The sequence below is a fragment of the Mytilus californianus genome, unplaced genomic scaffold (assembly GCF_021869535.1).
Source record: "Mytilus californianus isolate M0D057914Y unplaced genomic scaffold, xbMytCali1.0.p SCAF_5, whole genome shotgun sequence".
NCBI lineage: Eukaryota > Metazoa > Mollusca > Bivalvia > Mytilida > Mytilidae > Mytilus > Mytilus californianus.
The window spans coordinates 102,860,928-102,873,033 of NW_026262701.1; the positions used below are offsets into that span (position 1 = coordinate 102,860,928).

The 12,106-nt window shown below is 31.6% G+C and overlaps 1 protein-coding gene across 1 annotated transcript; it reads left to right on the forward strand.

Moving 5' to 3' along the window:
- The first annotated feature begins 387 nt into the window (after positions 1 to 387).
- On the forward strand, positions 388 to 11,552 carry LOC127702170 (survival of motor neuron-related-splicing factor 30-like). The gene is made up of 7 exons (XM_052206276.1): positions 388 to 496; positions 2,635 to 2,700; positions 4,236 to 4,381; positions 5,066 to 5,153; positions 7,343 to 7,410; positions 9,794 to 9,920; positions 11,036 to 11,552. The coding sequence occupies exons 1-7, from the start codon at positions 443 to 445 to the stop codon at positions 11,180 to 11,182; spliced, it is 696 nt and encodes a 231-aa protein (XP_052062236.1). The 5' UTR covers positions 388 to 442; the 3' UTR covers positions 11,183 to 11,552.
- Positions 11,553 to 12,106: the final 554 nt, after the last annotated feature.

Genomic DNA, 12,106 nt, shown 5'->3' on the forward strand with positions numbered 1-12,106 from the left:
TTTTTGTACCTAATAATAAATTAATGACATTAATGATTATTTAAGAATTCTCTAATATTTGTAGTCATTTATTATTCATATATTTTTCTAATTCTCATATGAAAGCCACTGTCACCCTCTTTTTTCACTGTACAATTATGGTTTTATTGTCTATACTTTATAATCATGTCTTATAAACCATTTATTGTAAATGTGTGCTAATAAATATTGTCTATTGTCTATAAATAAACCTTATGGAACTTTGAACTTTGTAAACGTAATGTGCATTTCATTGATTCTATAGTTTTTAAATTTTATTATGTGTAGGTCACCAGGGAAGATTAGCTATATAGTCAACTGTGATTCACCTCTTGGAATACAATCTTCTTTTTTGATACGGAATTTATTTTTACGTTTTGGTTCTAAAATTGTACAATGATATTCATTTCCGGCATCTTCAACAATGTCCGACGATTTACAAACGAATTTGTCTACGTATAAACTACAATTACAACAGGTAATTAGGCTTTGAAATGCACCGAATATTAGCCATTTCTTACATAATTTATATGTGAATAAATTAAAACTGAGTCTTACCAATATATGTACCATGTTGACTGGTAGGGTCTCGGATTTCCTTGATCTGTGTCCTGACCCAGATCGTATGCTAATATAATTTGTTGTTTCTGAATGGCTAGTCGTCTGACAGTCTTGGGTCCAGTCTTATTTGTTGGTCTTATCGGGTGTTACCTGTGAAATATTTAGAGGACCAAGTCGTAGAAATAACTACTTAAGGTTCATCATTACAACTTGCAAATGAAATTTACAAATTTACTCCGAGTACAGACAAACATGTGACTGTGCAATTGGAAAAAATTGTGGATTTTTACCTTTAAGACCTAAATTAAAATATTGTTTGTTTGCCCTTTTCCTACCCTATTTTTTGAAACAGGGTAGTTAGCATGGTTAGGTAGGTAACATATTTTATTTTTCTTTGCCAAAAAATAATTTGGCATGGTACATTTTTTGTCATGGGTAGGCAGTGAGTTAATAAATTTCACTATCAATGCATGGGGACCAAATGACAGCGAAAACTACACAATACAACAGCACCATATATATTGTTCCCTGATCATTTTTGAGCTGTTAATATGATGACACTAGAATGTTTTTATTAAATAATTTTATTTTACAATGTAGTTCAAAAGAATCAAGTTTAACCCTTTCGCCGACGAATCCCGGGATTCACCCTTCAGACAGCTGATGATGAGTCCCGGTTTACCGGGATCTGAATACCTCTTTTACATTTCCCGCTAAAAACATTGGAAACACAAGTTATCTTTCTTTGTTGAATACCCGGATGAAAGTGTAAACATGGCGCTTCCGTTTGTTGAAAACCGTGTCAAAATCAGATGAATTTTACGAATTTTAGTAGAATTTGAAATAAGGAAACATTTTTTTTGAAAGAATATGGAAGAATTGAAGCCAGACTAGTATACTTTTTTGATGTAAAATGCCGTTTTATGTACAAAAACACTTGGAATGGACATCGTTCAGTGTAAGAAATTTGTACAACCTTGTTGAATTTTTCAAACTTTTGCCGTTTAGGGTGAAAAAATTACGATTTTGGGTCAAAAAGTCGATTTTTCGAGAATTTCATCTCTCTAATGCCGAAAATTTGCAAATTTTGATTTTTTATGAAGAAAAAATTATCAAAACATTAACAAAACTGTGTCCATGGTGTAAGTGAATAATATAAAGACATAAATAACTACAGACAAGTTTTTATTGATATTTAATATGAAGATCTCCCACTTGTGTCATAATAGCCAGGGAAGACATCGTCTCAGAGTAGCTTCTGTCAGGCCGGCTATCGGTGAAAGGGTTAAAGATATGAAATCATTTTAATTTTAATCTGATAAATGTAAAAGTTCTGCATTATAATTTTATATTGTTGAGAGAATACTAGTACAATAATGGTAATGCTGTAATCTTACAGAAATGGGGAATGTGTAGTTTAACTACCATGACAATTTACAGAAACAATGAAAAATGTTGATAAAAAATCTCAAGTTTTGAGGCCCAAACTCCAGCTAAAAATGTTCAAATCTCCAGTTGTGACAAGACAACTCTGTCACATGTATGAAATGGGGCCTGGAAAAATTGTTTGGGGAACCCCTGCCCAATTGATTTAAGTTTATATGGTCTTGCTTCTTCAGTCCCAAACCTGCAAAAACAATGGGGACTACAGGTTTGCCGTTCTGTCTGTCACACTTTAGTTTCACACTTTTTTCACTATACATTGTATCTAAACCAATTTCAACCAGATATACCTACTGTCAAAAGTGCTAAATCTAAAGCTGGGAGAGATGAAAACACCTTGAAAACTTGTAGAGTTGTGTTGCTTGTTTGTCCAAACTGTACATGCTGTATTCAAAAGGGAATACCAAAGTGCTTGACAACAAAATGACATTTCTTCTCATGAAAAGTTTATTTTGTTTCTATTTTTGAGTTGTCAAATTTTGACATAAAAAAACCAACTTTTCACCTACCTACCTTCCCTCTTCTGAAAAGTAGCGTTGGGAGAGTATAAACACACTATATTTTAATTGTGAACTCAATGGTGAAAAAATGATAATCTGTTTTGTTTTCTAGGTTGAAGCATCATTAACTACAGATCCAGATAATGAAGATCTGTTGAAGCTCAAGAATGATTTACAGGTGGGTTGTTATACATCTATTGTAAAGTAAGACATGTACTATTTTCTTTCATTGAATTAATGTACATGTATTAGATGAAAATTTATAAAAAAATCTTTTACAATATATTTGAATACTTAACACTTTTTATGTGTACATAAATTTCAGTAATTCATTTGTAATAACATGAAAAATATTTTGATCGAAGAATAAACAAGTACATGTATGAACAGATGAACAAAAATTAAAAAAAATTATTATAAAACATAATAGGAATTTTAAAGTTGAAAACGTCCAAGCATTACAATAACTGTCAGTGTTAATGTGTGTATAGATTTATATTTTATAGACAAGACACAACAGCTCAGCTGTACAAATGTATTGCAAGAATAAGTTTGGATCGTAAGTAACAAAGACACACACAACAAATAGATATACTGGCTGTTAAAGTGGTAAAAATTGATTCAGGCTATATTTTTACTCAGTTTCAGGAATATAAAATATAGCTTACCGGGGTAATTGATTCTTTGATTTTATGAACATCAACTGATTTTGGACAGAAAATTAAAGGGTAAAATAAATTTTAAAAAGTGTTATTTATTAGAATAAGCAATTTTATAAACTAGATTGTGTGATTGTTATTAAAAAAAGATATGATTCTGACACAAATATTTTAGAAAGGAGAAGGTATGATAAGGATATCACACATGTTAACAAATAACATCCTTTAAGATAAAAGTCTGTCCTATATCCATGAGATCTGTTATAATATATTTGAATAGTTCGGCAGTGTGTGTGTAAAATGTCCATTTCTGGTCAGTTATTATATTCTTAAGACAATACAAATGACATGACAATGCTTTAGTGACCAGACTATATAAATGCTCTTCATTTATCAATAAAACTGACATAATGATTAATAAAAGATTAAAGAATGTTTCTATTTTTTCCAATTTAGTAGTCAAATAATGGCCCTTATCATATCTTCTTTATTAATATTTAAATAAAAGGCGATGTCTGGGAGAAATGACAATAAAACAGCACCCTGACAACCAAATATTACCTGATTTAGACATCTAGAGGTCACTTTATCAGGTGACCAAGAATGGTCAAGCATCGACACAATCTTAGGTAAAAATTACCCTCAGTGTAGACAATACATATATAAGAATGTATTGGGAATCATTCATAAGAGATGATACAAATTTATATTATGACTGCATATTGAAGGCAAATTTTAAAGATGTAATATCTGACTTGATATCTTTTCATGCTCTTTGCACAAAAAAAAATACAGTATTTGTGAACACAGTTGGACAATAGTGTACATTGTATATTAAAACTATGTATTAATGATGGCTCTAGTAGTAATAAACTTTATGCAAGTCTTTTCACCAAAATCTTAAGATGAATTTTTCACAAATTTGTATTCATCCATGTGTCCTATTATCCATTTTATCTTAAGATATTGTGTGAAAAGAGGAAGTTATTTACTGTAATCATTATGAGTGTTATATACCATGTACTCAAATACGATGTATTTGTGTATTTGACAGGAAGTTATAGACTTGACTGTGGATCTGATTGGTACCAAACTACCTCCTACTGCAACAGAAATACTGAAATCTGACACACCAGATGTATCTACACATACTTGGAAGTCAGGTGATCCATGTATGGCTATCTGGTCAGAAGACGGACAGTAAGTCACTGCATTACATATTGTCATTTGAAACAACAGATCACAAATTCTAAGTCAACATTGTCTAAATGTTCATTTTGAGTGGACAATACGACAAATTTCAGGGAATCAGTTCCACAATTGATGGTCTGAAATTGTGTGATCAAGTCCATAATTTGCATCACTGATTTAAAAATTAATGATTTAGTGGTGTTTTCTTTCATTTGCATGAGAATGCGGAAAAACATATGATATTTGAAAAGTTGCGGACATCAATTTTGATTTGATGGTTCCAAATATAAGTTTACTGGCTCTGCAAAGTTAAACTAAACACTTGCAATTCATTCCCAATGTCAGGCCATCGTTATGAAATTGATGCCCTAAACTTTGTGGAATCATTTAATCAAAATGAACATTACAAACATGCTGCATCGGAATATAAATGTAAGTGACGAAATTGATCTGAAATGCTTTCACCGTATTGAAAATCTGTAATTGCGAAATTGATGATAGCTGGCAATTCATTGTGTAAGACAGATTATATGTTAACTCTTGCTTTTCAAATACTATGACAGTCAGATGAATTTTACGTGAACTCTTTGTTCTTTAAGATCCTATGACAGTTAAAATGATTATATGTCAACTCTTGCTTTTCAGATACTAAATGACAGACAGATAGATTATATGTCAACTGTTGTTTTTCAGATACTATGGCAGTAAGATCGATGAGATACTAGAGGATGGAACATGCACTGTAACTTTTGATAGCTGGGGTAACACAGAAGTCACCAATGTACGTCAAATTAAGTTCTTGCAAAAAACATATACCCTGTGTAAAAGAGGGCCACATTTAAAATTTGTCTGATTCCTCTCTCCTGTCCCTTCTTTTCAGATGATGCATGAGAGTAGGCTGTAAGGTAAAAACAAATGTTTTTGGTCAACAGAATTCGATTTTACCAGGTTGACTTCAAGTTGGAATGTTATTCAAAGCTCACCCTATTACTGGCAATGGCTTCAGTAATATGTTAACAGATCAACATTTGCTGCTCACAATTGCAAAATCCATTTTATTTCAATGGCAAACTGAAAAAAAAAAATCTGCAGTAAATTATAGCAAAAATTGTTTTTAATTGTTATCAGGAAGACAGATCCTATTGTATATGCCATGCCAATAGCTGGTTATAAGGTGTGCATATTTGGTTAAAAAAAGATATACATACACAACTTTTAAAGGAGTATGCATAAAAAGTCCATAAAATGAACCAGAGTTAAGAAATAATTACATTACATGTAATTAGAATTCATACATTATTACAAAAAAATTTTGAATACAGAAGATGCAGCGAGCAACAAATCAAGATATTATACTTTTGGTGATAAAGTCTTGTCTTGTTGAAGTTCTTTAATTGGTTACATATGTTTAAAATTAATGCTATTTTATTATTACAGGTTATACATGTATTTACTGTGTCATAATATAAACATAATCACACACCTGTAAAAATGTGTTTCTGAATACCAAAAAACCTATCAAAAGCATAAAATCAACAATTAAAGTGTTCAGTCGGCTAAGAGTCAGAATAATTTGTCTGAAAATGGTGATACCTCTTCCTGTGGACTGTTACCTTGTGAGCTAGCAAGTTTAAAAATCTGACTGTCAGAGCTTTTCAGTATAGTAAGAAGATGGGTACAGGGCTCACCCTACCAGGCGACTAGGGCAAAGAGGTGGCTTTCAAGTCTGTCACTTCGCTTTGCCCATCCCTCAAAAGCGAAAAACAAGTCGCCCTGTTGTTTAAGATACTCGCTTTCAGTCGCTTTCGTCATCCGACATTTTCAATTTTTACCAAGTTGATAAAACATCAATTTTTTATTGATTATTAAAGAAATTCAGACATAAACGATTCATTTTCTTAAGAAAAGAGGTTTAAGCATTGACTTTACAGTGTGTAGCAGGTAATTTAATAAAAAGACTACTTTTTATCACTGCATGCACTTCCGGTACTTGTTACTCTGAGAGCGTACATCGATCTAACTTTCGGCGGCAAAATAAGTTTGTTACTTAATTTGAAAGTGATAAAAGTTGCCTCCAGTAAATGTTTAATCCATTTATTGCATTAAAAATGTCATAATCCTTTCCAAATAGCTTGTCAAACATCGTTTATTTTTATAAATTTTCTTCGTCCACCATTAACTGTTTACTAACTACGGATCGGAACTGGACCAGCTATGACCGAAATCCGTATTTTTACAATAATAACTACAGACGCATGAATAGAACAGCTGACAGAAGAATATTGATCCTAAAAGGGAAAATTATGCATTCCACACACATTAACAGATTTTTGGTTAGATCTAATTGATTAATGTATATAATTCCATATAATTTATATGGATTGTTTCAAAATATTGATCAAAGTTGCTTAACTACTAATATCAAAATATTATGGCCCAGCTTAACTTTGTATATCTTTTGATGAGAAACACTGAATTTCATAAACATGATAAACAAGAAAGTTTTAAATTGAATTGTAATTCATATATTATAATATCTTTACCTTTTTGACACAAAAAAAATTCTTTTTAGTGTTAGATACATGTATTTAGTTGGTAGTTTCTCTCAAGAACCTAAACTCAAACAACTTTGAATTTGAACTGTTAATTTAATTGTATACTCAGATATGAATTGAATAAATTAAAAAGAACACTATTTACATATGACCCTTTATACTTTAGTAAAATCAAAACATTGTAGCGCAGCGCGCGAAGGAGCACTTCTCTTTCAAATCTCACCACTTCTCCCTATCAGTTTCAAAAAGAGAAATCACTTCTCCCTATGATTCTGAAGTAGTGTGAGCCCTGGGGTAAATTTATCATATTTATACCTCATTAACATGTTATCATGAATATGCATGTAAAATTTGCTGCTGGATATTAAGAAATCATCAATCAATCAATCATTCATACAAATTGTTTTGTTTACAGGTTACTGTATTGAAGCCTATTGACCCTAATGCATTACCAGGTTCATCTGATGACAAACACAAATCAAAGTAAGTTTAGTAAATTATTATAAATGCGAGAATTTATTTTTTAGATTAAACACAGATGTGATTAGGCTAATTAGATATCATTTTCTGTCCATTAGTTTTTAGAAAATGACGCAGTCAATTTTCTTTTACCATTGACCAGACTTCCAATCCGCATTCCGAACTCGGTTCCGTATTTTACATACTTAAAGTGAATGTTCGTATGCTCATACATTGGTAAAAGAAAGACAACTCCAGCGTTGCAAATGTACATTTTAAAATAACAGATGGTGTTGTCTCCCTTCAATATCTCTTGTTGTGTACAAAATGGCGGTCATTAACCTTCGTGACCGTCGGGCGATTTTCAATCATCTTGTTGGAAATACAACTGGAACAGACTTAAATTTGTAATTTTCATTCTTTAATTTCTTAACCTGTCATACCTGCCAACTTGCACGATTCAGGCGTGAAATACTCGATTTTGACCCCTTGTCACGATTGCACGATTTTGTTAAATTCTACTGTTCCCAATTTCGAACTTTCTCAAACTTTTCCCAAGGGAGACAACTGTGATCAGCCAATCAAAATCGTTGTTTCTCCTGATCTTTGGGTATTGTAAACTGTAAATGTGCTAAATTTTGAACTTGTCAGGAACTCAGAATATTGTAGAAATCGTGATCATGGCAGACCAATTTTCAATTACAAGAAGGTTCTTACACAGCTTAAGAAGTAAATCATGACTGGTTGACAAAGTTCAAAGATGCAGTTCAACCATAAACATAATAAACAGTAGCTAATGGACAAATTTTACACTTATGGTAACAGATCATACATGTTGTCATTCTTGAAATTAAATTACCAAATCCATTAAAGTACAATGTTCTATCTTTTAATTTTCACAAGGAATCAGATATATTTCCTTCTTTGTGAATATTTTTATATTTGAAAAGTCAACAATCACTTTAATATTCCTGTGACCAATAATCTGATAAACCACCTTTAAGGTTCATCTAATATACACCAACAAAAATGGCTGTGTTTACACCATGAAATTTTCTCTGAATGCAGACAAAACTGTGTAATTCTAATAGTTTTAAATCCACACAGCACCTGGCCACAACTCCTCTTTTTCCTGTGGTACATGAAAACAATAAACCGGTTTGGTACATTGTTGAGGTCTGAAAGTGACTTATAACTGCCAACAGCCACATTATTTGGACTCTGGTAGATAGTACCTCAGACTGTTATCTCATTGGCAATCACATCCCATCTCCTTATTTTATTACGGGTCAATTATTTGAAATAAATGACTACGGTACTAAACATTAAATCATTTGAAAAAAATAATTTTGCAATAATTTATGTTGTCATTTTAAGATTTCAGTGTAAGCTTGATTACTACAGGCTCTTCACAATGAAATTAAGTTGTATAAATGGTGTCACATTGTTTGTAATTGTGAAACTAGTATAACAATACTATTGTCTACAATGTAAATCTACAGAAATTGATCACGTTTAGGTATTAAACTGAAATAACAATGTGATTATGTCACTAGGTCACCTGTAACTTATCTCTTGAATAAGGACTACTTTCTTACTACAGGCTCTTCATAATCATTTTGTTAAATAATTCTACAAATAAGGGAAACAAATTCACATATTACTTTGAATATTGTAGATTGTTCAGGTAGTCTTGAGCTATTTCCTTGTACAGCAGAACAACTAGTAGTTATTTTCACTTCACACACATATATATATATATATCTTGACAAACAAATAAAAACGCTATAGATTGTGGAAACAATTCACATCTATTCTATCAGTTACCCTACCTACCATAAACTGAACGTCGCCTAAGATTCAGTAGGTAAATTAAGTAAAAATCAAGACTTGCATCAAAAATATCCTAATATGAGAGACAATGGCGTCATTTTTACTTAGAGCTTTCAGCTCTTTGATTCTACTTTTTGGTAATGCCACTGGACATCTGGTATGTTATTTATAAAAGTTGCCTGTGCTGAAGGTTAAGGTATTTTGGTATGGTATTTGGGCTGAGACCAGAATTATGGGCAAAATGTATTTCCAGTTAATCAGTAACTAAGGAAATATTAGAAAGTATATTGATAACAAACTGTTAGCTTTATAACTCTACTAGTTTTAACTGTTGATTGACCTTTATGACCCTACTGGATTTCTTTACATGAAATTAGATATTCCCAACATGTTATAAATTGAGAGTTCTTCCTTAAAACTTGAATTCGATAATATAGAAAAAATGTATCAGGAGAAATAGAAAGCAGATTTGGTATCTGGAAATAATATAAATGTGTAGCAATTGAAAATGAAAACTTTTATCCATAAACTATCATAGTACCTATTGTACAAGAAAATACAAATTTGTTTTCAGACGAGATAAAATAGCAGAACAGAGAGAATACAAAAAAAAGAAAACACAGAAAAAGGCACAGAGGCTAAAGGCTCAGGAAGAAGAAAGAGAAACAGAGAAAAATAAATGGCTGGATTTTAATGCCAAAGTAAGTCAGTTATTTCAGAAAATAAATGGACAGTATACATTATTGTTTAGGTGCCAGCTGAAGTCCACCTCCGGGTGAGGAATTTTCTCACTGCATTAAAGACCCATTGTTGGCCTTGGGCTGTTTTCTGCTCTTCGGTCTGGTTGTTGTTTCTGACACATTCCATGTTCCCATTCTCTATTCTATAGAGTATAGTTAAAAGTTGGTAAGGGTTGTTGTGGAATAAATGTTAGGATTGCACAGAAGTAACTTTTTAAGTTTTCAAGAGTCCCAAGTGGCCAGCACCAACACTAGCTGATAAGCATTCCTGAGTCATTGTCATCATTATTTTAAAATCACAAAACATTGCTGTAAATAGGGTTTCACAAAAGTTCTTTTTATATGTTTTGGGACCTTTTTAATTGGCAAAACAGAGAGGGGATATCTTTACAATTAAATACAGGACATTTTAACCTGAAAGAACTGGTTTTACCGTTCTAGAGGTATGCCTCTTTACAAATGGAAAAATTGCTGAATTTTTCGTTTCTGTTCTCTTAACTTTAGTTTGCCTCAACCAAATGTTATGAAACTTATACACAATGCTTATTACCACAAAACACAGATCAAATTTGAATTTGAGTGGTGTCACTTTTACCGTTCTAGAGTTATGCCCCTTTACAAATGGAAAAATTGCTGAATTTTTACATTTCTATTTTCTAACTTAAATTTGCCTCAACCAAATGTTATGAAACTTATACACAATGCTTATTACCACAAAACTCAGATCAAGTTCGAATTTGGTAGACGTCACTGATTGGACACATTCTCAAATTATTGTATGATGAAAATATCGAAAAAATTTCAAAAATAAAGTCATATGAAGAACCATTTTATGAATGAGTTTTGATGGTTATTTGCAATTTTCCTAAAACAATTGTGCTTTAAATGAACAAAGATAAATCTATTTGTATAGCTAATTAAATCTATGATATTGTAAACCTGTTGTTTATATGTATTTTTCATCTTTTGATTGTTCTCTAAAATGTTAAGCATCCAAAAAGGAAAAAAATCAGTGAAGGAAAAAAATAACAGCAGAAATGTTTTATTACAAAGATTAAATTTTCCTATTCTTTCAGACATTTTCCAAGACAAATAAAGGGAAAGTAAAGAAGAGTATATTTGCCACACCAGATCATGTAAATGGTAAAGTTGGTGTTGGTACTTGTGGACAGAGTGGTAAACCCATGACTAAGTATACACACCAGGAGAAATGGAAGAAATGAGCAATCTCAGGATATATACCACTCATTTTTAACCTCACATTGTTCAACTTACAGCTGATAGATACTATTTTGAAATCATGCTAAGTTGTCAGATTAGAATTCTGATTCAGCCTGTTTTTTCATGTCACAGAGAAAGTATTGAATGAATTATCATAACATAAAAACTTCCTCATTTTCATCTGATAACATTTTCATTTTATAAGATATAACAATTTTACAATTGATAATTGAACTGAAGACAGTTAAATTCATTAGTTTAATATTTTCAATTGATTTTTATAAATCGAAAACAAGTATGAACATTTGTTTAGTATGGTTTTATTTGTTGTTTCATACAACACATTTTGTAAATAAAATGTTTAAACATGTAGCATTTTTGTTGATGCAATATATCTTAGAGAGAATACTTTATTTATATAGTGTGTTTGTGCTAAAACTATATTGTTCACTTCCAAAAAAATTATTAAGATATTTTCGTGTGATTGTTTCTTTCTCTGAGAGGACAGCCGCAGTGGTAATGTGCTTGCTACAAATGCAGAACATTGTGGGTTTGAACCCTGGACAAAAATCTGGCTCAGGGTGTCAGTCTAGTATAAAGCAGGGTTCATATTCATATCGCATTACATGTTCTTGTCCTGGTATGCATGAGACATTTGCCACTGATGAGCCCTGTTTCAACCAATGAATAATACATGTTTTTCCATACTTAAATATATCATTCAGTACATCTCCACTAAGCCTATTGGACCAAAGGATAGTCTTTTCCATAGAAAGATTTTGGATCACCAGTACTGTCAATCCAAATTGTTAAAAATCTCTTAATGCTAATCATGCAATCATTTTCAAGAAAAAATCAAAATAAAGACAGGTTAACTTGAAATATGAGTATGTGATGATGAGGTACTGCTACACAGTGAGATAATA

What these genes read in the sequence shown, in the direction of transcription:
- LOC127702170 (XM_052206276.1), top strand. Translation starts at nt 443, where the DNA reads ATGTCCGACGATTTACAAACGAATTTGTCTACGTATAAACTACAATTA. An exon ending in GATGACAAACACAAATCAAA is followed by an intron (nt 7,411 to 9,793) that starts GTAAGTTTAGTA and finishes ATTTGTTTTCAG; the next exon opens with ACGAGATAAAATAGCAGAAC. An exon ending in GGCTGGATTTTAATGCCAAA is followed by an intron (nt 9,921 to 11,035) that starts GTAAGTCAGTTA and finishes CTATTCTTTCAG; the next exon opens with ACATTTTCCAAGACAAATAA.